We start from the raw sequence: 25,524 nt of genomic DNA on the forward strand, positions 1-25,524 counted from the left end.
ATCGGAACTTCTTTGATCTAATAAAGAGAATCTATGCCCTACCCATTCAAAAAAAAATCCTAAGAGGGAAACATTAGAATTATTCCTTTAAAATTCCAAGACAAAGATGCCCACAGTCACCCATTCAGCATTGTACTGGCGGCCCCAGCCAACGCAATGAGATAAAGAGAAACAAAAAGCACAAAGATTGGAAAGAAGAAACCAAACTCAAAAGACTCTACAAATAATTAGAAACAATAGGAGAGCTTAGCGAGCTGGCTGGGTATAATGTGAATATATAAGTCAATTACATGTCTGTAAACCCAAAACAATTAAGTTTGTAAAAATATACCATTTAATGGAACAGTGTTCAAATTCACTTGAAATTAGAGAGATGCAAATTACAACAATACTAAGAAACATTTCTTAACTGTTGTATTGACAGAAATTAAAATTATGACAACCCATTTTGTTGGTGAGGCTGTGAGGAAACAAGCTCTTTCCTACATTGTTGGCGAGAATGTGAACTGGTACAACCCTTCTGAAGGCCAATTTGGCAATATCTTCTGGGAAGTTATTCCTTCCTGGCTTCTGGGAATTGAGCTCGTGGAGTGTGCCCTGTGCTACTAACTGATGAGTGTTCTGCATGCTTGGAGCTTAGAACCACTCTGTACCAGCCTGTCTAGGTGGTTTGTGCCTAATGGCGAACATTTCCTTTCCTTCTTGAGGGCTGAAGTCGGGTAGTGAAGTTTCGGTTACTGCAGTTCATTGTGAAGTCATTAGGTAGAGCCCCAGTAAAAACCCTGGACTCCCAGGCTCAAGGAAGGCTCCCTGGCAGAAAAGACTTGACACGAGTTGCTGGAGATGTAAGGGCGTCCTGTGTAATTCCACTGAGAGAGTACTATTGGAAGCTGGTGCCTGGTATCCTCTAGACTCCACCCAATACCTATTTTCCCTTTACTGACCTTGCTTGATATCCTGTTGCTGTAATAAATTTTAGCTGTGAGTATATCAACTTCTGAGGTCTCTGAGTGCTTCAAGTGAATCACAGAACCTGGGGGTGGTCTTAGAGACCAACGATAAGAAAATAAATATACACAAGATTATTCACGGCAGTACTGATTGTATTACAAAATGTTGGGAACAACCTAAATGTCCATATTATAGGAGGACGGGAGAATAGTGGTGGTACATCCACATAATGGAATATCATGCAGCTGTAAAAAAGAATGAGGAAAATTTGTATGAACTGATATGGAATGATTTTCAGGCCATAAGAGGTAAGTGAAAAAAGCAATATGCTCAAGAGTATCCATAGTATGCTACTCTTCATATAACAAAAGGGACATAGGAGAATATACAGGTATATGCTCATTTGTGGGAAAAAATACAGGAAGGATATGTCAAAAACTACTGAGATTGGTTATCTATGAGAGTGAGTGGGTGGGAACAGGTGAAAAGAATGAGGGAATGGAATGGGGAGGAAGGGCTGGGGGGGGATACTTCTCTGAGTGTAGCTTTTGTATAATTCTGACTTTTAGAACCATAGCAATGTTTCACATGCAGCCAGGCCCCCAATAAATAATTAATTGGATTCAATCAGGATGAGGAGGAAACCAAAACAGTAACAAGTCAACCTAACTGTATTACAATAAATAGCATAGCCACGTTGAAGGGAATAGGGAAGAAAAGAACTATCCTAAGAAATTTGAAAAACAGTATGTTGACTATATATTATAAAGCTGAAGATAAAAATTGTACAAAAATATCGCACTCTTGTTAGTGAATTTGTTTTTCACAGGGATATGAATTTGCAATTCTGAAACTACTTCATGTGTGTACTGGATTTAAGCAAATAAGCAACTGTACTGTCAATAATAACAGCTACATTTCTCTCTGTTAGAAAAAGAAGTTACAACTAAGGACGGGGGAGACTGGAATGAAGACGGTGTTCGATTGGAATCAAAGGTAGCAATATGAACTCGCGATGACATAGAGATGGAGATAGCAGTAAGTGTGTAGATATATTTTCTAGCTCTGTCCACTGAGATGGCCTAGAAGCAATAACCCCTGAGTAGAAATGATCACACCTAGTACTCAGATCTTGGTTTCTAAATAAAAGAACCAGAGTTCTTTGGAGAAATGGTTGATTCCAGGGCTGGGGCAGGGAAAGCACAGGACGAGTGAGAAATGTCTTGTGGTACCAGAAAGTAAGGTCATGCCCCCCAAATGATGGAACATGTCAAAAGGGCACAGGAGCCAAACAGAAAGAGCCTCTAATGACCAAGTCTGGGACAATTTTAGCAACAAAATAATAATGTTAGTGATAGATTATAATCTATAGAATAAATATACCTGATATAAATGAGTAATTGAATAAACAAACGGGGGGAAAAGGACAGCTATTCACAATAGAATTCTACATTAATGAATATAGAAGGAATGATGAAAACAGAAAATCACCACTTGGCAAGCGCGTCAGTTAATTGTTACAGACAGGAATCATTGTTCAGTATTAAAATTAGAGGATGAAAATATGAGAAGCAAATATTTGCACAGTCTCAAGTTATCTCCCCACAAGATGCTTACCTATTACAAAGAGAAAGACAGTGACTTTATAGTGAAGAAACTTGGCAGACACCACTTCAACTGTATGATTGAAGTTAAAATGACCAGTAATGGGATATGTTGACATCATGTACCCCTTGATATCATGCAGTAAGAAGGGCACATGATCACTTCTGAGGTATTTTTGCCAAAAATGCATAACTAACTGTGCAAAAATGCATAATTAATATAATCATGCAAAAATACCAAACAAATTTAGGGACATTCTACAAAATAACTGACTAGTACTTTTGAAAGTGTCGAAGCGTAAAGGAAGAAGTGTTAGGAACCTTTCCAGATTGGAGAGATGAAGACGACATGCCAGCTAAATGGAGCGAGAGAGCCTAGATTGGATTCCAGACCAGGAAAACATTAGTGGGATGATTTGCAAAATTCAAGTAAGATCTCTAGATTAGTTAATAGTATTGTGTCAACACTAATTTCCTGGTTTAGATAATTGTACTATGGTTATGTAAGATGCTAACATTAGGGGAAGTTGGGCAAAGGATAGATGGGAATTCTGTGTACTATTTTTGCAATTTTTTTAACTCTAAAATTATTTCAAACTAAAAAGATTTTTTAAAACGTGGAAATTGAGAAAAGATGCTATTTATATTATTAAGAAAATATAAACTAGGAACAAATCTAAAAAAATACATACAAGACATCCATTAGGATGGCTATTATTTAAAAAATCAGAAAACTAGTGTTAGCAACGAAGTGGAGAAATTGGAACCCTTGTGCATTGAGAATTGGAATGTGAAATGCAGCCACTGTGGAAAACAGTATGGCAGTTCCTCAAAAAATTAAAAATAGAGTTACCCATTTGATCTAGTAATTCCACTTCTGGGTATAAATCCAAAATATTTGTAAGCAGGGACTCAAGCAGATATCCGTACGCCAGTGTTCATAGCAGCACCATTCCCAAGAGCCAAAAGGTGGAAGCAACCCAAGTGCCCATTGATGGATGAATAGATAAGCAAAATGTGGTTTATATACACAAGGGAATATTATTCAGCCCTAAAAAGGAATGAAATTCTGATACATGCTACAACATTGAGCCTTGAAGACCTTATGTTAAGTGAAACAAGCCAATTACAAAAGAACAAATATTGTATGATTCCACATATATGACGTACCTAGAGCAGTAAAATAAATAAAGACATAAAGCAGCATGGCGGTTGCCAAGGGCTTGTGGGGATAGGGCATAGGGGGTATTGTTAAATAGGTACAGAGTTTGAGTTGGGGAAAATGAAAAAGTTCTGGAGATGGATGATGGTGACAGTTGTACAACAGTGTAAGTGTACTTAATGCCTCTGAACTGTAAAAAATGGTTAAAAAGAAAGAACTTCTACAACTCATTAGCAAAAAACAAACACTCCAAATAAAAAATGGGCAGAAAAAGTCAATAGACATTTTTCCAAAGAAGACACACAAATGGCCAACAGGTACATGAAAAGGTGCTCGACATCACTAATCATCAGAGAAATGCAAATCAAAATTATAAAAAGATATCACCTCACATCTGTTAGAATGACTATTACCACAAAGGCAAGAGAAGGGCTAGCCTGGGGGTGTAGTGGTTAAGCTTGTGTGCTCTGCTTCAGCAGCCTGGGGTTTGTGGGTTTGGATCCTGAGCACAGACCTAGCACTGCTCATCAAGCCATGCTATGGCAGCTTCTCACATAAAATAGAGGAAGATTGGCACAGATGTTAGCTCAGTGACAATCTTCCTCAAGCAAAAAGAGGAAGATTGTCAACAGCTGTTAGCTCGGGGCCAATCTCCCTCACCCCCCCAAAAAAATAAAAGGCAAGAGATAACAAGTGTTGGTGAGAATGTGGAGAAAAGGGAACTCTTATTCACTGTTGATAGAGACATAAATTGGTACAGCCACTGTGGAAAACAATATGGAGGTTCCTTAAAAATTAGAAGTAAGACTATCATATGATCCAAGAATCCCACTTCTGGGTATATTTTCAAAGAAATGAAAACAGGATATTGAAGAGATATCTGTACCCCCATGTTCATAGCAGCATTATTCACAATAGCGAAGACTTGGAAGCAGCCTAAGTGTCCATCCATGAATGAGTAGATAAAGAAGATGTAGTATATACATACAATGGAATATTGTTCAGCCGTGAGAAAGAAGGAAATCCTGCCATTTGCCACAACATGGATGGAGCTTGAGGGCATTATGCTGAGTGAAATAAGCCAGACAGAGAAAGACAAAAACTGCATGGTATCACTTATTTGTGGAATCTTAAAAAATAAAAACGGAAAAGTCAAACTCATAGAAAAGGGGTTGCCAGGGGCTGGGGGGTGGGGGAAATAGGGAGAAGCTGGTAAAAGGGTGCAGACTTTCAACTGTAAGATGAATAAGATCTGAGGATCTAATGTAAATCATGGTGACTATAGCTAACAATACTGTATTGTGTAATTGAAGCTTGCTGAGAGTAGAACTTAAATATACTCACCAAAAAAAAAAAGAGAAAGGGAAATATGCAAGGTGATGGATGTGTTCATTAACTAGATGGGGGGAATCCTTTCACGATGTACAATTTAAATATCTTATCAGTTTAATTGTCAATTATACCTCAACAAAGCTAAACATTTTTTAAAATGGTTAAAATGATCAATTTTATGGTATGTATATTTTACCACAATAAAAAATGGTTTAAACATATGTGCAAGACCTGTGTGTAAAACAATTATATAATTTACAGAAGTATGTTAAGGAAGAAAAATAAACGGACATTTCATGGTCATGAAGAAAAGTTGTCAATTCTTCCCTGTATCAATCTGTAGATTCAGTACAACTCCAGTCAAAATCCAAAACGTATTTTTCGTGAAATCTGTCAAGATGATTCTAAAACTAATATGGAAGAACAAAGGGCAGAAATACTTAAGACAGTTCTGAAGAATAACAAGGAGAAATGATTTGTCCTGCCAAATATCAAATTTAGTATAAAATTATATTCATTAAAGGCAAGGTGGTGTCAACACAGAAATAGCTAAATAGCAAGCCCAGAAATAGATCTACGCAAATAAAGTTTTGATACATGAGAGAGAGTAGGAGAGTAACATGACAGATCAGTAAACAGACAAAAATTAACATTGGATTTCTGTTGCACACCATGAACAAAAATACCAGTCTTACGAAGGATTTATATTTCAAAGACAAAACTTTTAGTAGAAAAAATCAGGAATATATTTTTTACTTTCGGGTGAGGAATGATTTCTTAATCAGGACACAAAAGCTATGCTATTTTATGCTAACCATAAATTTAAAAATTATAAATTTGACTACTTAAAAATGAAAATCTTAAAGTAAAAAAATCACATCACAAGTGGGAGTCTAATATTTGTAAACGTATTACTGAAAAAAGTTTAGGATCAAGAATATGTAAAGAACCCCACAAATCAATAGGAAAAAAACAATCGAAAAATGAGCAAAAGACATGAATGGGCATTTCAAGAAGAAATTCATGTGGCCCACCGACATATGAAGAGATGTTCAACCTCTTTAATAATGAGGAAAATGCAAATCAAGACCATAATGAGATGTTTACACTCATTTGCTTGACAAAACTTAAAAAGTCTGACCATACCAAGTGCTGGAGACGGTCTATCTTTCATACATTTCTGGCAGGATTATTCCTAGTTCCACTTTGGAAAACAAGTTGACATTGTCTTATAAAGTTGAATATTCCCATATTTTATGACCCAGCAATTCTACTCCCAGGTACTCTGAGGAAATATTTGTACATATGATGCAGGAAATTAGTACCAAAATGTTCATGACAACACACTTCAAATATGAAAAAAAAGAGTCCAAATGTCCATCAGTAGAAGAACGGATAAACTGGTATATGTATATAGTGAAATACAATACAGCAGTGAAAATGAATCAACTTTAGCTCCGTCCATTAACACTTGACCAGCCATTGCTGGCCTTCAAGATGGAAGGGGACCATGAGCCAAGGAATGTGGGCAGCCTCTTAAAGGTGGAAAAGGCAAGAACATGGGTTCTCCCCCAGAGCCTCTGGAAAGGAACGCAGCCCTACGGACACCTTGATTTTAGCCCAGTGAGACCCAGTTTGGACTTCTGACCTCCAGAACCATGAGGTAATAAATGTGTCGTTTAAGCCACTAAGTTTGCGGCAATTTTTTACAGCAGCTATAGGAAACTAACACAGTGGGGAAGGTTAGAGGGGGAGAAGGGTGGACGGAGGAGACATCCCAGGGAGGGCGGAAGGGAAACTTTGCTCTCCTCACAGAGATTTGGCTTTCAGGCCTGGAGCCAGCTGTACCAGCCTTCCTCAGCAGGACCCCTCCTAGTCTCCCCCCAGCATCACCTGAATGCCCACAGGGGGCTAATAGCCTGCTCGGCCCTAGAGCCTTTGCTCCTCTACTGATCCCAAAGGTCCCCTGCCAAGTGGACAGGCCCCAGACAATTGGTTCTCAGTGTACAAAAGAGGAAACTGAGGCCTGGAAAAGGGACATATAGCCAGGAGCAGCGCTCCATATGAGGGCAGGAAATGGCCAGATGCCACACCTGAGAACTCACGCTTCCCGTGAGGGCAGCCTGCTCCTTCCACAGACTCCCCACAGCCGAATGGGCCCTGGCAGGCTCCTGTCCACACCTGTGCTGAGAACGTGGCCCCACAATTGCCGAGTGTCATCATAATTTGCCACCCTCCACACCCTCCCAGTCCCTCCTCCCTGGAGACAGGACCACAAGCCAAAGCCAGGGCCCACCTGACCACAATCCAGGCCCAGCCAGACTCTTGGAAGCAGAACTCTTGGGTTCCATTGGTGGCCGGGTAGTAGTGTCACAATGGGGCAGGGAGGTCCTCATGATGGGGTAGGAGCAGCATTCTACTCCAGGGGCACAACTGGCTACAGACCCTAGGGACAGAATGGGGCAAGGCAGATTGGGGAAATCTCCCCGTGAGCCAGCCCTGTGCCTTTGTGCAGACTCTCCCCAGCACCTGGAGCACCTGTGCTCCCCGTAAGGGCCTCACCTCCACTGAGGGAAATTCTCCCACCCTTCCAGATACAACTTGCCCATCCCCAGTCCCCACTCCTGAGGTGGGGGGAATGGAGAGGAGACATCAGACAAAGAGCAGACCCTACCTTCAGCTGCTCCCAGATCTGGGGGCAGAGCTAAGGGACTAGCCTTCCATCTACCATCTGCTGGCGGCTTCCATCTACCATCTCTGTGCAGGACACTTGTTTCGCTGAAGGGGAGGAGAGGGTGTAGGTTAAAGATTTGGTGGTAGAAGTTTTGGGGAGCTGCCATATGATGGCTTCTCCTTTCTCCAAACGGAGGAGAAGTGATCTGTTAGGAGGTAGGAGGAAGGGAGGAATGCAGAGTGGAGGTTAGAAATAGCCACTGGTGAGAGTTGGAAAATAAGCTGAGTAGAAAAAGCTGGTAGGAGTGCTGGGTGCTGTGAAAGACCCAGTTTGAGGCTGGCGACTGCGAATTCACAGTACAGGTTTCCTGGGCATGCGACTCTCAAGCAGTGACCAGCAGTCTAGGGTGCAGGGAGAGAGAAGACCGACAATCAGGCTCATTCGCTGCTACTGTTTTGCTAGTTGAATACAATCAAAGGGTGAAAGGGGTAAAGTGGAGGGTGTTGGCAAGAGAAAGAAATGCTCTCTCTCTCAACAGAAATTAAAATGATGGCTTACATTCTCTAATCTGAGAAGACAGAGCTGGGGAGAAAGTAGTAAGGTTGACAGACCATAAGGCCTAATGAGGCTAAGGATGGTATATGGACTGATGTTTGTGTCCCCCCAGATTGATATATTGAAGCCCTGACTCCCAATGTGATGATATTTGGAGATGGGTCTTTGGGAGGTAATTTGGGTTAGATTAGGTCATGAGGGTGGAGCCCTCATGATGGAATTAGAGGTCTTATAAGAGAGAGAGATCTTTCTCCCTCTACATGCATGCCAAGGAAAGGCCATGTGAGGACACAGCAAGAAGGCAGCCATCGGCAAGGCAGAAAGAGGCCCTCCCCGGAACCTGACCCTGCTGGCACCTTGATCTTGGACTTCCAGCCTCCAGAACTGTGAGAAAACAAATTTCTGCTTTTAAGCCACCCAGTCTGTGGTACTTTCTTAATTGCAGCCTGGGCAGACTAAGGCAGATAGGAATGATGGAGCAAACAAGCCGGAAGGATGGGATGCTGTGGTCAGAGAATGGGATGTCTGAATTAGAGATTCATTCATTTATTCACTTAGATGTCAGAAATTTTTGAGATTTTGGAGGTGGAGATGAATTTTCCCAGGATGATGGCAGGAGCTAGAGTGGAAGGGACAACCAGGAACTGAGTAGTTTTAGATGAATGAGGCTTTGTAAGCTGGAGGTCAGGAGGTGGAAGCAAGGAAGAGACAGGTTTCTACAAGAGAAAGTTTTTGGGTTTTTTTTTTGGTTAAACTTTTTATTAAGATTATGATAGTTTACATCCTTATGAAATTTCAGTTGTACATTATTGTTAGTCATGTTGTAGGTGCACCACTTCACCCTTTGTGCCCTCCCCCCACCCCGCCTTTCCCCTGGTAACCACCAAGCAGTTCTCTTTGTCTATATGTTTAACTTCCACCTATGAGTGGAGTCATACAGAGTACGTCTTTTTCTCTATCTGGCTTATTTCACTTAACATAATACCCTCAAGGTCCACCCATGTTGTTGTGAATGGGAGGATTTTATCCTTTTTTATGACTGAGTTGTATTCCATTGTATGTATATACCATATCTTCTTTATCCATTCATCAGTTGATGGGCACTTAGGTTGCTTCCACATCTTGGCTATTGTAAATAATGCTGCGATGAACATAGGGGTGCATGGGACTTTTGGAATTGCTGATTTCAAGTTCTTTGGATAGATACCCAGTAGTTGGATGGCTGGGTCATAAGGTATTTCTATTTTTAATTTTTTGAGAAATCTCCATGCTGTTTTCCATAGTGGCTGTACCAGTTTGCATTCCCACCAACAGTGTATGAGGGTTCCTTTTTCTCCACAACCTCTCCAACATTTGTCACTTTTTGTTTTGGATATTTTTGCCATTCTAACAGGTGTAAGGTGATATCTTAGTGTAGTTTTGATTTGCATTTCCCTGATGATTAGTGATGATGAGCATCTTTTCATGTGTCTATTGGCCATCCGTATATCTTCTTTGGAGAAATGCCTGTTCATGTCCCCTGCCCATTTTTTGATCAGCTTGTTTGATTTTTCGTTGTTGAGCTTTGTGAGTTCTTTATATATTATGGAGATTAACCCTTTGTTGGATATATACCTTGTAAATATTTTTTTCCAGCTAGTGGGTTGTTTTTTTGTTTTAATCCTGTTTTCCCTTGCCTTGAAGAAGCTCTTTAGTCTGATGAAGTCCCATTTGTTTATTCCTTCTATTGTTTCCCTCTTCTGAGGTGTTATGGTGTCTGGAAAGATTCTTTTGAAACTGATGTCAAAGAGTGTACTGCCTATATTCTCTTCTGGAAGACTTATTGTTTCAGGTCTAATCTTTAGGTCTTCGATCCATTTTGAGTTTATTTTTGTGAATGGTGAAAAAGAATGGTCAATTTTCATTCTTTTACATGTGGCTTCCAGTTTTCCCAGCACCATTTGTTGAAGAGACTTTCTTTTCTCCATTGTAGGCCCTCAGCTTCTTTGTTGAAGATTAGTTGTCCATTGATGTGTGGTTTTATTTCTGGGCTTTCAATTCTGTTCCATTGATCTGTGCAGCTGTTTTTGTACCAGTACCATGCTGTTTTGATTACTGTAGCTTTGTAGTATGCTTTGAAGTCAGGGGTTGTGATGCCTGCAGCTTTGTTCTTCTTTCTCAGGATTGCTTTAGCAATTCGGGGTCTTTTGTTGCCCCATATGAATTTTAGGATTCTTTGTTCAATTTCTGTAAAGAATGTCATTGGGATTCTGATTGGGATTGCACTGAATCTGTAGATTGCTTTAGGTAGTATGGACATTTTAACTATGTTTATTCTTCCAATCCATGTGCATGGAATGTCTTTCCATCTCTTTATGTCATCATCATCAATTTCTTTCAGGAAAGTCTTGTAGTTTTCGTTGTATAGGTCTTTCACTTCCTTGGTTAAATTCACCCCAAGGTATTTTATTCTTTTTGTTGCGATTGTGAATGGGATTGAGTTCCTGAGTTCTTTTTCTGTTAGTTTGTTGTTAGAGTATAGAAATGCTACTGATTTATGTATGTTAATTTTATACCCTGCGACTTTGCTCTAGCTGTTGATTATTTCTAATAGTTTTCCTATGGATTCTTTGGGGTTTTCTATATATAAGATCACGTTGTCTGCAAACAGCAAGAGTTTCACTTCTTCATTGCCTATTTGGATTCCTTTTATTTCTTTTTCTTGCCGAATTGCTCTGGCCAAAACCTCCAGTACTGTGTTGAAGAAGAGTGGTGAGAATGGGCACCCTTGTCTTGTTCCTGTTCTCAGAGGAATGGCTTTCAGTTTTGTCCATTGAGTATGATGTTGGCTGTGGGTTTGTCATATATGGCCTTTATTATGTTGAGGTACTTTCAAGAGAAGGTTTTTTTATAGGTGGAAGAACTGTAATGGTCGAGCAGCAGCAAGGGGAGCAAAGAGGCTCTTACCCCAGCTCCCGGGCTGTGAGAGAAAGCATGACCAGAGGAAGAGGCAGGAGACGGAGTACACTTCTATGAAGGGCTGAAGACACAGGGTTTCTGCTGGATTTGGAGCAGCAGTTTCAGAGACACAGGGTTGAGACCATGGGTGGAACTGGGTAAGGATAGGGCCAGGTCAGAGGGGCTGGAGTCATGGGGGACAGTGGCGATGTAGAGGAGATGGCTGGGGAAGCGTGGTGGTGCCTTAGGCTTTGGACATTGACATAAACACAGGATGTGCAGTCTAGTGCTCTTAATCTCAGAGGCCTCTCTGAGGAGGGCACCAGGTTACTCCCAGCAGCCAGGGAGCTTCTCCTGGGGAGAGCCAATGGAAACTGAGAAGCTAAGCTCTTGCCCAGGGCACAGGCCAGGGGAGGACCAACCAAAGCGTCTTCGCCTCCTCCCAGTTCCACTGCCATCACCCCATCTCATCATCAGAATGTTGTGAGGATAAAACAAGGTAATAAATGTTTGCAATTAATTTCAGTGTTGTAATGATGCCCTGCCTGGCGTCTCTGCTTCTACTTTTGCCCTCTTCTAACACATTCTTCAGATAGACGGTGATTTTTAAAATACCAATCTTATTGGGTTACTTCTTTGCTTAAAGAAAAAACAAAATCAATGGCTTTTATTGCCCTCAGAACAAAATTCAAAGGTAAGGACGTGGCCTTATGAGCCCCACTTGGGTCTGGTTCCTCAAATTCCCAGAAATCCTTCCAGCTGCAGCACCTGCCCATTGCTAGTCTTTACCTGAAAGGGCTCCTGCATCCCCTGCCTGCAGCTCTCTCCCTAGATGTGCCTCCTCTGGGAGGTCTTCCAAGCCTCACACGCTGGGACAGCTGCCTTGTTTAACGCTGCAGTGTCCTCTCCTCCTCATCTACAGCATTCTTCCGAGTTCTGGGGAGCAGTTGAGTAGCTGCAGATGGACTGTGCATCTCTGGCTCTAGCGCGCTCCTAAAGCCAAGGCAAGGCACTCAGGGCCTCCTTGACTGATGAGAGCATGAGTGGGTCAGCGAGCACGGCAAAGCTCAGGGCTGTATGAGTCAGAGCCAAGCTCGAGGACTCAGCCTGCTCTGTGCCTGGCAGTAACCTGGGGCTGTTAGTTGGGGTGGGGGGTGGCATTCCTTTTCTATCTCCTTGGACCTTGGAGGCAGATTGCCAGAGTCCTTTGCTTTTTACACCCAGCCAGGGCACCTAAGATTAGAATCCTGAGGGTCAGTGTAAAGGGACTTATGAAATCATCGGTTTGAAAAGCCACACAGGTTAGCAGTGAGCTGAGATGGAGGCAGGGGGCTGGAGCATCTTTGAAGAGAACGCAAGACTGAAGCTTTGATTTTGACTGGACACAGAGCTTCTCTCAGCGAGATCAAATGTCCTATAGGGCCCCCACCTTAGCCAGAGGGGCCTGGGCCAGCCACTAGAAGGAACCACAACGTTCTCTTCATCCACAGCCTTTTCACCCACCTACCTGCATAGACTCCACAACTCCAAATTTTTTCTCCCCCTACACCCACATACTTGGAAAGGCTCTACCTAGCTGTTTCGTTCTGGGCTTGACTGCATTTTGAGGGCAGAGGGACCCCAGATTGAGGGTGTCAGGGGAGCCATACCCCTACCAAGACTATCAGAGAACAGATAGGCCCAAGACCCTAACCCAGAACAGGGTGTTGGGCGTAGGGCTCTGGGACGAGAAAGGTGATGATGCTTCCGAGATTGGGCTCAGCAGCAGGTGCTGCCACTGGGGCAGGCCATGGTGCTGCCTCCGTCAGTAAGGCTGGACTTGCTCATAGGTCCCAGCTATTATCAGGGGAAAATTTAGGCAGCTCCCTGCTGCTGCTGGTCTGGCTCTTGGAGACACAATCAGAACTGTGTGCTGCTCACAGAGGCCACTTCCGTGCAGGAAGATCCTCGTGGGGCTTCTTTGTCATTTTCTGAGGGTGCTGACTTCAGAGACCTGGAGGGAGCAGCAGGCTGTTACTGGCTGACCAGGAATTGGTCCCATGGCAGCATTCCTCCCCATCCCCTCCCCAAATGAGGAAGAATCTAACCCAAAGCTGATCAGATGTCTGTGGTTCCTGAGGGCCCAGTATTGGCCTCTAAGCAACAATGGACACATGATGAGGTAGAGGCCTGGGCTTCAGAGAAAGGAAGCAGCTCACCGTGGGTGGGGCCCTTGCTCCAGGTCCTCGATGGTGTCCTTTAGGGGCTGGCCCCGTGTCTCTGGCAGCAGGATGCAGAGTAAGCCTGCCACAATGGGGAGGGTACCGTAGATGATCATTGGGACGGCCTCCTGGTAATCACCCAGCAGGATCACGAGTGGTGTGAGGATGCCTCCGATCCTCGAGAAGATGCCCACCAGCCCCATGCCTGTCTGCCTGAGGGAAGACCAGTACAAACTAAGCAGACTCAGCCTCAACTCCAGGCCCCAGCTCCACCTCAGCATACTTCCTTGGGAGAGCCCAGACCCCTCATTATGGCCTCCACAGTCCTGCAGGGTTTCCAGGCTCATCCAGCCCACGCGGGCTTCCAGCTCTCTGCTCCTGCACACTGAACTACTTGTAGTCCAACTGTGTATCATGCTTCTCCCACTTCCAGGCCTCTCTGTCCACCTGCTACACTCCTGCTTGCCTAGCAAGTCTCACTCAGGTCAAAGGCTGCATCTCCTTACCACCCCCTACCCCCACCCGAGTGTTCTTCTTCTGAGTCATTCATTCTTAGACGTATTCCCTATTCCAGTCCTGACAAAGCCATGGCATGGTCTACTTCTGCATCTGTCCTCCACCAGCCCAGGGACAATTTGGGGCTTGGACTAGATTTCTAGTTGCCCTGCACCCCACCCAGCACTGCTGCCCCAGAGCCACCCCCATAAGCTATTTGTGGAACAGTGGTAAGGACAGAGGAGGGGTGGCCAATATCAGGGTCTCAGGAGCAGAGGAGCAGGAGTTGCATCAGCAGCCCTTACCGGATGATGGTGGGGAAGAGCTCAGCAGAGTACACGTAGGAGATGGTAAATGCGGCAGCCGTGGCAAATTTCCCCACCACGGCTAGCACAGTGACCACCACAGGCAGATCTGGTGGAAGATGCTGGTCAGCCATACAAAGGGTGGACAGCCCCACCACCTGGGCCCTGCCCCCTGCCCTGTCTACCTAAACTGCTCACCCCTTCTGCACTTGAACCCCAGGGAAGCCCTCACTCTTGAAAAGGAAGCAGTGGGCCCCTGGCAGCAGCAGAATGGTGTAGAGCGGGATGGGGGAAAGCCAGCCCTGGTACCTGCCGGGACGAAGATGATGGCAATACACATGATGCCACCCAGAACCAGAGTTCCCATCTGGCTCCACTTGCGGCCCAACCACTGCATCATGAAGATGCTAGAGCAGCGGGCAGGAATCTCAACTGCTCCAAAGATCAGCTGCGTCAGGTAGATGTCCAGGCCAAAGTCCCCTACTTTGAGGCCCAGGCCGAAGTACCCCAGACTGTCCACAAACCTACAAAGTGTCCAAGAGTCCTTGTCAGTGCTGGGTGACACCATCACTTTCAGAGGGAGAGCCTGCCTTAGCCAGAAGTCACAACAGGAGAGAGTAGCACAGCCAGGGAAAGACCCAGTCATTCCCACACAGCCCATCCCAGCCAGAGAGCCACCATTGACATCCCACTGACACACATCAGGGACATGGCAGCCCTTCGGCTCCAGGCACAGGGAGGGGCATGGGTCCTGGTGCACTCACCAGACTGCGAAGAGAACCAAGGTCATCTTCCGGAGCTTGGGGTGTCTGAACAGATCCAGGGCGTTCCCTGAGGGGCCTTTCTCCTCTGGGACGAGCTGGGAGGAAGATGTAGAGTGAGGGTCCAGGCAGAAAGGTCTGTGTGGGTCAATTCAGGGGCAGGGCTGGACCCAGCCTACTGGAAGTACCTGGCTCAGGAGCTCTGGGGAGAGTTTCCGCTTGTTGACCGTGGCCACCTTCTGGATCAGTTTTTTAGCCTCCTCTACCCTCCCACGGGTCAGGAGCCACCGTGCTGACTCTGGGAGAACCCTGTGCATCAGGAATGGCTGTGACTTTGGGGTCTGAAGTCCTAGAGCCTTCTCACTCCCCCAGGAGCCTTCTCGGCTGTTCCAGTGCACACTGAACCCCAACCCCTGCAGGCTCCCTCTCCCAGACGTGTCTCTGAGTGTCCCACGAGGTGGCCGTGGGTGCTGCACTCCAAGCCCACTGCAGCACAGCTATCCTAGGGGTGGCTTGCTCCTGGGAAGTATCTCCTCACCAGAAGTAGAAGAAGAGCAGCAAGACAGGTGCAGTGCCGACAATCTGAAAGAGTCTCCAGTTACGGATACCATAGGCGAGTCCCGCCAGCACCATCTGCCCCGCAGAGAAGCTGCACTGGCCCAGGACCACGGAGAGTGTCCTCCATGAGGGCCCCAGCCACTCTGTAACTGTGTGAACAAAGAGGCTGAGACCGGGCCAGACCCTGCCCTCACTCCCTGTCATTCCCTAGATGCCACCCTGTCAGGGTTGGGGCCTCAGTCCCAGCACAGGGAGCACCCATGTGACCACTCTAGGTGTAGGGTCCTGACAAGGCCCCCACAACCAGTCTGGGAATGTGGCCAGCCCAGACCCCAAGGCCTCGCCCTGTGGTTGAAGGTTTCAGTGCCCAGATACTCACGTAGGGTGACATTACTAAAGGTAAATCCAGCGACAGCAGTAGCCACAGCAAAGCGAAGGACCATGTAGAGCTCAAAGCTGGGCACGAAGGCTGGGGCCAGGCCAAAGATAGCGAAGAGGAGCAGCTGCACCAGGATGGTGGCCTTGCGGCCGATCCTGGGGTAACAAAGGAGCAGGTCCAGGAGGGAATCTCTCTGAGGAGAAGGAAGTGAGGGAGACCCAGCCCTGCCCTGGGCTCTCTGTCTGAGGGAGGGAAGAACAGGGCCTTATCCTGGAGACCAGTGTGAGGGACAACGGGGAGACTTGGCCCTGTGCCAGGAGCCTAAGAGCATACTAGGTGAGGGGTGAGCTGGTCAAGGTTCTTACCAGTCACAGAGTGGCCCAAAGATGAAAGCCCCAATGAGGAGTCCAGCCATGAAGACTGACTGCGAGGTATCTGTCAGATGCTTCTGATCACAAACCAGGTTGAACTGAGACAGACATAGGCAGATGTGAGTCTAAGGGCAGCGGAGGGCAAGTCCTTTGTCATCCAGCCCACCCACTACAAACCTCTCAGGGCAGGTGCCCATGGTTCCCAAACTGTGTGCCAAGGTACCCAGAGCACCAGAGTGAATTCACAGGGCACACACAGCATGATATTTCACATTTTTAAGGAAAATACAGCAATACTCAACATCTGTCTGATATTGCACGAACAACTGCCAGCTCAGGATGGTTCAGTTTCAACATGAGATCATGCTACATTCCTTTCAGTGACATCCTGTCTACGTGAAGTTGTGTTTTTGGCAGTTGCTGTGAAAAGGCAAGCACCATGTGAGCATCAGTGCGGGACAAAAAATGAAGGTGGCAGTGTTCAAGCTTGGAGAAGCTGTGCAGTTCCCAATAGGCACAGACATCCTATTAGTAATGGTATTTACTTAAGAATGAAATAAAAATATTTTCTTTCAATTTATGTGTATTATTTTTTTAAATAGCTAATAAGTTGTTAGGACTTAAATACTTGTTGTTTGGACCTAATTTACTTTATTATATATTTATTATAATTATTATATATTATATTATATATAATATTATATATTTCTTTTGGCCTGGAAATGCCATGTAAATTACTGACACACTAAGGGAGCAAAGTTTGGGAACCTCTGACAGACCACTAATTACTGCTTCCTGAGAAATGGGGCCTGTTTTCCACAGCCAGGGCCCCCTTGTGACCCACTTAGGCCTTTCCAAGTTTTCCCATCCAGCTGCAAAATTCCCCTGAAACTCTCATGGTTCACAGGCAATCAGAATCCCAAGGAACCCTCACACACCCCTTGAGGAAGGAAATTAGGATGGAGGAACATGCAAATGCTCACACACACACATACACGGGGCAGCAGGCGGGGGCAACCCGGCTGGAGACTCACAGAGAGAACCTAGCAGACAGAGCGGGAAACCAAGTGGAGAAAATGTGAGTGTCCACATAGCTCTGTACACGTGTCTACTGCATGTGCACATACATGTGACTCACCCCTCCCCACACTGGTTTTGTAGGCCCTTCAGGGAGTTTTGTGCCCCCTGCACACAGCTCAGCTCCATACACAAATGACTTGTGAGCTCTCCTCCAGAGCTCATAGAGACAGCTTCACAACAACGACTAACGCCTTTTCAAAAACTTTTAAAGACTGGCTCTGAGCTAACATCTGTTGCCAATCTGCGCCCAGGATCCGAACCAGTGAAACCCTGGGCCGCTGAAGTGAAGTGTGCCGACTTACCACTCAGCCACCAGGCCAGCCCCAACTAACGCCTTTTGAGTGCTTACTCTGTGTTGGGTACTATGCTAAATGCCTTACATACATTACCTCATATAATTCTGACAACAGTCCTTGACTTACTATTATATTTCCCTAAGGGAGGAGAGGTTAAGCAGCTAATCCTAGGTCCCACAGCTGGATGGCAGTTGAGTTCAGACATCTCTATTGTCCCAGACAGAGATTACAACTGAGTGAAAGCTAAGAGGATGTTCCCTGAATGAATGAATGATTGAACTAATACCCACAGTTAGCCAACTAACCAATTATCATCAGTTAAATAACCCTTAGCAAGAAATTAATCAATCCAGGAGATATCACTGTGCTCATGCTTCTGTTCTCAAGGGTAACTGTTAATTTTTAAGAACTTTGACTATGTTGTCAAACGATTAACTGATTGACCCTGGGAATGAAGCAGGGCAGGACAGGGGACTTGAACTTGCTATTCCATCCAGTTCTATCCTGTTTGGTTTATTTTTTTAGCAACCCCAGATTGCCTCTGTAGTTAGAACTATTTAAAATAAATAATAATGAAGAAAAGCCTGCTGCTGTCAGCCTCTGGAGTCAGAATTGAGTGACTTTGTGTGACTTTGAGTTGGTCGGCCTCTCTGTTGGTGTCTTAGTTTCCCCTGTACAAAATGGGGATAAAATATTCTACACAGTATCGCCCAATAGGATTAAAGGCATTAACACATGGAACCCCCTTAGCACAGTGGCTGTCACACAGGAAGCTCTCAGTAAGAGAGCACAGGCCCCTGTGCTCATGAAGCTCACAGCTGGTGGCATAGCCACCTCAGACACAAGGGGCTGTAGTGCTTTGAAGGCATGGATGCCAAGCCATGGGACTCTTCCAAGGCTGGCACCTCTGCTCAGTGGCCACCATTCACTACCTCCCTATAGTTTATGTATCCTTTATTTCATTAGATCATCATTCTATCCCCAGGAAGACTTATCTTTCCCACTGCACAGCAAAAGAAACTGAGGCTTGGAGAGGTGCCAAGGTGTACTCAAGCTCGTGTGGTGGTATCATGGTGCAGATGGAACCGAGATGAAGAGGGCTGCAGCTTGGGACACCAGGCATCACCCTCCCCAGCCCTAACGCCCCAGTGGATGGTTCTGTCTGGGGCCTGCCACGGTGGCCCACAGAATCCCACCCCTATTTCTTGGAGCACACCTCATGCCATCTCCCTCCTCAGTTCCAAAACCTTCAATGGCTCCCTTTGGTCTCAAAGACAAAGCACTAGAGACCAAATTCCATAGCACTGTCTCTAAGACCCGCTAAGAGTTGGCTCTTGCCTCTTTCCCAGCCTTTTTTGTATGCCAGCATTCCTCATACACACCAAGCATTTTCATGCCTCCAGACCCTAGAAATGGCTATTCTCTCTGCTTCCCCTTCCCTCCCACTCCTGCTCCATCTTTGGTCCCAGGACAGACCACACTGCTGTTGCTATTCATTGATGGTCTCTTCCCAACTCTATTCAGGGGTTCATGTGGACAGGACCAGGAGTCATTTTTTCTTTTACCAAGGATGGGCACCCAGGAAATGTTGGACAGGAAGGTTGAGAAGGAGAAATGTACTCTGCCCTTCAGGAGCACACAGCCTATAAGGAAATGTGCTCTTTTCTTCTCAAATTAGGATTTTTTGTATTTCAGCTTGAATATGAAGCTGCTGGTTATACTAAGGATGTACCTCAGAGAGGGTCCTCTGAATCAGTGTGGCAGATTCCCTCCTCATCGACGGGAAACAGAGGAGGAGATCTTACACCGAGGTAGCTCACTCTGGAACGGAGCTTGGGGTTACCATGTGGTACATGGACCAAAGTATCAAAGGTGCCTGTTCCCTTGGGAGTCGCAGTCCTTGGAAGGGTGGAGTGGGAGGGAGCATGTCAGGGAAGGGCAAAAGGTCCAAGGCCCCACCCCAGTGTCAGCACAGTTTAGGGTGATGACTGAGGATAAAGAAAGAGGACCTCAATCCTTGAGAACATCCCATTCAATTCCCATACCCCTGCCCACCGCTATTCCAGGCACACCAAGTTCCTGCTGCTCCCCAGACACATCGCCTGCTTCCTGCTGCTGGGACTTGCTTTTGCTATTCTCTGTCTGCAAAGACCTTTCCCTTTTCTCTATCAACATTCTTCTGGTACCTTGGCGCCCAACTCACATACCAACTCCTTTGGGAAGTTGCCTGCCCATGCCCTCTCCAGGAGGAAGTGAATTCTAGCTTCAGGGCCCATCCAGCCCTTTCTCCCCCTGCAAGGTGCCCAGATCTTCCCCTGACCATCAGGGGTCCTCAGAGTAGGGGAACAGGGTGCCTCCCTCCTCTGACTGTTCCCTGCACAGATTACACTCAGGGGCCTTCGGCTGAATAAAATTCCACGAGCAGTCCAGCACAGGCTATGAGTTGGCTAGAGTTGGCTCTGAGCAGTCTGGAAGTTTGCTTGGGCTTTAAGCATGAAGAGATTTGGCCAGGTGGGCACACCCAAAGCATCTGAGGACCAATAAAGGTTGGAACCTACCAGGGGAGTGATGCGGGGGAGATGGTGGAGAGGACCATGAGGGTCAGACCAGGCTAGATCCATAGGCTGGGAGAGTTCATAGGCAACCCACCCCCCCGTGAGGTGGAATGTGGTGGAGGGTCAGGAGGAAGACAGGCAGGACATATCCTCAGGCAGCCAGGGTGCTGGGGGCAGGTTAATGGTCACACATTAAAAAGTGAATGTTTGCCTTTGGTTAAAACATTGTCCTCTGAAAGCCTCTAAAAAATAAATACTTTTTTACCCATAGAGAAAAAAAAGTGAATGTTTAATCTCTGGACTCCAGATTGCACGCTCCACAAAGGCTCAGGATTTGCCACCATAAAGGTGAGAGGGGCACAGATCCTCCCAACAATGCCCGCCTCTCAGGTTTCTGGACTGTCTGTGTTCTCCCCATTCCCACAGGAATGGCCCATTCGCTGGGCAGCAGCAGCCCCAAGTGGGAGTCCCAGCCCCACGATCAACTTGTTCTGTCGCCCTGGCCAAGTCATCTCTCCACTGTGTGCCTTAACTCCACCATCTGGGAAGCAATGGAACGGCCCTAGATGCTTTCAGAGGCTTCTTCTTGCTCTGAAGTGGCTGGAATGGGAATCTTCCTGTTTCCCTGCCTGGGTCCCTCCTAAGAGAATGAAATTAGCAAGAGCAAATGCTAGTTATTTACAGGACAAGTCCCAGAGTCATGGGCGTCCTCCCGCATCCCAGAGGCAGGAAGGCAGAGATCTAGAAGCTGAAAGGTAGAAATCCCAAGTCAAGCAAGCAGGAAGGCAGATGAGTGGAGAGGGGAAGCGACAGCATAAGAGTTAGGAAAACACAGGAAGATGGGTAGGCAGGCAGACGTGCAGGGACAGACTGAAAGACAAAGGCAATGGACAGACAGGTGGGGCATTGGAGAGAGGGAAAAGCACAGATGGGAAAACAGGGAGGGAAAAAGAGAAAGGCAGGCAACTGGGCAGACAGGCAGAGGGACAGACAAAAGGATAGGCAGAGACGGATGGACAGATGAGCAGACAGAACAGAGAGAAAATGGATAGAGAGGTAGATGGGCCAATAGGCAGAGGACAAAGAAAAATTGGCAGAAAGAAAAACAGGCATAGCAATGGTCAACCAGTCAGGCATGGGAGCACGAGGGTAGATAGGGAGAGAGCAAGACCAGAGGCTGAGGGCAGAGGGTCAGGCAGAGGTACTGAAAGGCCCCAGACAGACAGGCAAAAACACAGCCCTACCTCGTTCTTTAGAGATGGGGCCCTGTTCTCAGGATAGTCCCAGCCTGCATCGCAAGGCTGTGTCTCATTGAAGCGGTGGCTGAGGATGTCCTCCAGGCTGGCATTGTCAGGGGGCGGCCGGAACATGAGGCAGGACTCGGGATTGCCTGCAGCATCTAGAGGCACGCTCAGTGTCAGCTGCTCAGCAGCACTCAGGTTGAAAGTATGATTCTTGACCCAGGCCACTGAACAGTAGTGGGTCTCATCCAGGACCATGAAGACCTGGGCAAATAGGTAGAAGGCATTCAGGAAGTTGGGGACACACATCAGTATCACCAGCTGTATCTGGAAGCGACCGAAGTGGCCTATTTCAGCCAGGACCTCGGCAAATTGAGCCATGTCTACTGGTCATCACCTCCTCAGTCTGGGGCCACCACACAGCTCTGGAGCTTGGCTCTGGGGCATCTGCTCCTCTGGGCAGTGGTGACAGCTGCATTAATGTTTAATCCAGCCTTGCCCAACTCCACATGTCACACCTCAGCTCCCTATCCATGGCCTGGGAAAGGCAGAATATGTTGAAAAAATAGCCCATTCTGGCTTGCAGAATCTGAGGATGTTTTATTGACTGTGTGACAGACTCAGGCAAAACAAGAGGAACCAAGAGGACCTCCTCAATCCCAGCACATGAGGGTGAGCTTTAGCCAAATATTCTATCACACACAGCAGCACCTCCCCTCCAACTGCAACATCCTAAACAATTCACATCCAGCTCAAATCCCTCCCCCTACGAAAGAACCCAAATTCTGAGAGTAGTTGCAACACTCAGAGGGACACAGAAGTCCCTTCTAGGGACCAGCCACTAGGCAGTTGGGGGTAAATCAAGAGAGCAGCCTGCATATGAACTCTGCCAGCAGCCCAATCTGGCCTCTTGAGCCTGATGATCTTATCTTTCTCCTGTGGGTCTCTAGTATGTGGTGGTATGCAAGACCAGTCAATCCCAGGTGAGCATGAAGGCCAGGAGACCCACCAAGTATATAAATGCCTTTCTTTTTCAGCACCAAAGGCAATTCAAGAATGCAAAGCAATTACAGAAGAATCAAGAGTGGCTTTTTTTTTTTTTTTTTTTTTTGGTGAGGAAGACTGTCCCTCAGCTAACATCTGTGCCAATCTTCCTCTACTTTGCATGTGGGATGCCACCACAGCATGGCTTGGTGAGCAGTGCGTAGGTCCACACCTAGGATCCATACCTGCGAACCTCAGGCCCCTGAAGAGGAGTGCATGAATTTAACCACTATGCTACTGGGCCAGCCCCAACAGCTGCATTTTGAGCTCTACTCTAATCAAGGAAGAAACCGTTAACACATTCTCAAGATAAAAAACACGTGCAAGATGCCCCAGAGTAGTGTTAGTCAACCTAAGCAATTTCAGTGATAAAGAGAAACACAGGACAAAGTCTCTCTGCTACAGCTCCAGCTGTGGAAGCCCTGTGGGGAGCTATTCCTAACCTTGCTGGAGTCAAGTTTGGGATGCGGCAAGCATGGTGGCAGGCAGGTCAGGATTCTTATAGGACTGGGGACTAACAGAAAGGCAGGACCTCCCAGACGAGGAGTCTCCCAAAGAGAAGAGCCCCCATCCTTTTTACCCTGGGCTAGGTCTTACTGGAGGTAGACTCAGGACTTGGAAGGTGTCTAGCTCAGTCATGGGAGGTGGGGAATGACGGGACTAAAGAAAGCATTAGGGGAAAATCCACACGTATGCATGCGCACACACATTCATGTATTTGCTCGTGTATGCATAGGAAAGCTTTTCCATGTTTTGAATTTTGAACCATTTTAAGAGGTGGGCAGAGGAGCATGGGTGCAGGGCAGTCCTGGATACAGTGTGCCTGTATCTGGCCACCTGGCTGGCAGAGCTGCTGGTTGCCCGTTAATCAGTCAGCCTGTAGAGCAGGTCAAGGCAGGGCAGACAGTGGAGGGCAGAGGCAAGGGTCCACGACCCTGAGTAAGGAGAGCACTTTCCTCTCTGCTCCATCCCAAACTCCCCACCACTGTCCCCAGCTCTGTCTTTTATTCCTCGTGTGTTCTTGTCCTCAGCATTGCCTGGATTGAATGGCCAAGAAAACAGATGCTACCGGTTGCCACTGCCCAGTTTGGTGCTTCCATTATGAGGGAGAACTGAGGTGGAGACGTGAGCCTATCCTCAGTCTTCATCACCTCCTCACTCCAGTCAAGGAAAGGATTTTTGCTTCTTTCAGCTCCACGTAGCCAAAGGAGCTGGAGCTAGGAGGCAGGAAGCTTGGGCTCTGCTACTGATTCATTGTGATCCCTAGTCTGTCCCTTCTACCTCTCTGGGCCTCAATTTCTCCAACTGTGTAAACGGCAAGATTAAATTAGATGGTACCTAAAAATCCTTTCCTTTCTTGGTGTGTGATTCTAAAATAGACAAAGATAGATAATGATGAGACTCTCAACATACGAGTGAGACATAACCAAAGACTTTCCATAGTTGAAACTATGATCCCAAAATCTTGGTACTCGGGTACTGAACGCCACTGGCTTCACTTTACTTCTACATTCCCCAAATCCTAATTTTTTGGTTAACTTATATCTCCTCTTAACCCTGCCCCCATCCCAACCAGTCTGCCAAAGGCTCCCCAAGATGCTTCAAGGCGCACAGCCAGCTCTCTTCTTTGAGGAAGCCCTCCCAGGATCACTGTAGCCCCAGAAACCTCTCTCAACCCTGTGGTCTCACTGACCTGGGAGGTTGAGCCCAACATCAGCATGTGTGCTGGTGGCTGACTTCCCCAAGTAATCTGGGTACCCCCACCATCTTATGAGAGACTTCAGGATAGGACTGGGGTTGCCTCTGGCCCTTCAGGGAAAGCCCACAGGCTGTCTTCTTCCTCTTCCTCTCCTTGTGCCTGCCCTCATTCAAGGGCACAACTAGGACAAAAGAGTGGTGTAACAAGAGTTTTCTAACCACTAGAGCTGTTTAAGTAGAAATGAACACACTCTCTTAAGAGGAAGTGTTCAGGACAATCGCTGGCAGTCATCTGTTCCCAGTGTAGAGGGTGGTGTTTGTGTGTGTGGTGGGGAGAGGGGAAGGTATTCTTCAAACATTGTCTCTAGGAATGCACTAGATGGTGTCTCAAATCTCTTCCAAATTTGAGAATTAATGGTTCTAGTAAATAAAAACCGGGGGTAGGACTTTTGGTTTCTGGTCCAGTATGTAAGGAACTTGGAAGCTGTCATTCTGTTCTAATAAGTGAAAAGCTGAACAAACTGAAAAATCAGCAACTCTTCTTAGATACGTCAGAGAAGTGAGGCCACAGGGCAAGCTGGCGTCCCTCAAATTGGACAGGCAGACAGGTAAATACAGAGAGTTATAACTCACTGAAGAAATTCAGACACTTCCAGAGGAACCAGTAACAGAGGAGGAAAACCTGAACTGTAACTGACAAATTGCTGGAGAATCAGTGTGGATTAAGTCTGAGTTAAAAACTCTACAGGGGGGTCCCTACACTTCTGTGAGTTTTACCTGGTTCTACCAGGTTCTCACAGTGAATATCAGAAAAATCCCCTGTGCTTCCGGTGGGGGTTGGAGAAAAGTAACCATTCTGAAATATGCACGAGCATTCTATTCTTCTTAACAAGGCCTACCCTCAAGGGGAACTACTTTACCAGAGCCTAATGTACTGGGGTTTTATCAGACCCTAAATGACCTGGGGGAAGAAAATATCCAACTCTAGCCCCCTCTAGCCTTCCACATGGCGGAAGGGAAATATCCAATCCCAGCCCCCTCTAGCCATCCTGTCCCACTTAGAGGTGGGGGAGACTGAGAAGCACTTGTCAAGTTCACAGCTGAGACACATGCTCACTAAGACTGAGACTTAATCAAAGGACTATAGAAGCTTCCCCTTTCCCCACATCTTACCACCACATCACTAAAAGCCTATTTACTGGAACTCCTTTTACCCAGTACATCATGTTTGGCTTTCAACAGAAAATTCGAAGGCACACTAAAAGGCAAAACCACGGTTTGAAGAGACATGGCAGGCATCAGAACCAGAATCAGATATGGCAGGG

General features: G+C 46.3%; 2 protein-coding genes across 2 annotated transcripts in view; both read right to left on the reverse strand.

Moving 5' to 3' along the window:
• Positions 1-15,057, reverse strand: part of SLC22A14 (solute carrier family 22 member 14) — a 52,219-nt gene extending 37,162 nt beyond the window's left edge. The window contains exon 1 of the mRNA XM_070492313.1: positions 14,981-15,057. The gene's annotated coding sequence lies outside the window, so the exon portion shown is untranslated. The remainder of the gene's footprint in view (positions 1-14,980) is intronic.
• On the reverse strand, positions 5,485-24,485 carry SLC22A13 (solute carrier family 22 member 13). Its single transcript, XM_070492314.1, has 10 exons — positions 21,461-24,485; positions 16,280-16,383; positions 15,915-16,069; positions 15,516-15,684; positions 15,166-15,286; positions 14,981-15,075; positions 14,526-14,740; positions 14,217-14,325; positions 13,414-13,629; positions 5,485-13,208 (listed from the first exon to the last, which is right to left on the reverse strand). Exons 1-10 carry the CDS (start codon positions 21,836-21,838, stop codon positions 13,115-13,117), a joined length of 1,656 nt encoding a protein of 551 aa, XP_070348415.1. The 5' UTR covers positions 21,839-24,485; the 3' UTR covers positions 5,485-13,114.
• Positions 24,486-25,524: the final 1,039 nt, after the last annotated feature.

This window comes from Equus asinus, chromosome 21 (assembly GCF_041296235.1).
Source record: "Equus asinus isolate D_3611 breed Donkey chromosome 21, EquAss-T2T_v2, whole genome shotgun sequence".
Lineage (NCBI taxonomy): Eukaryota > Metazoa > Chordata > Mammalia > Perissodactyla > Equidae > Equus > Equus asinus.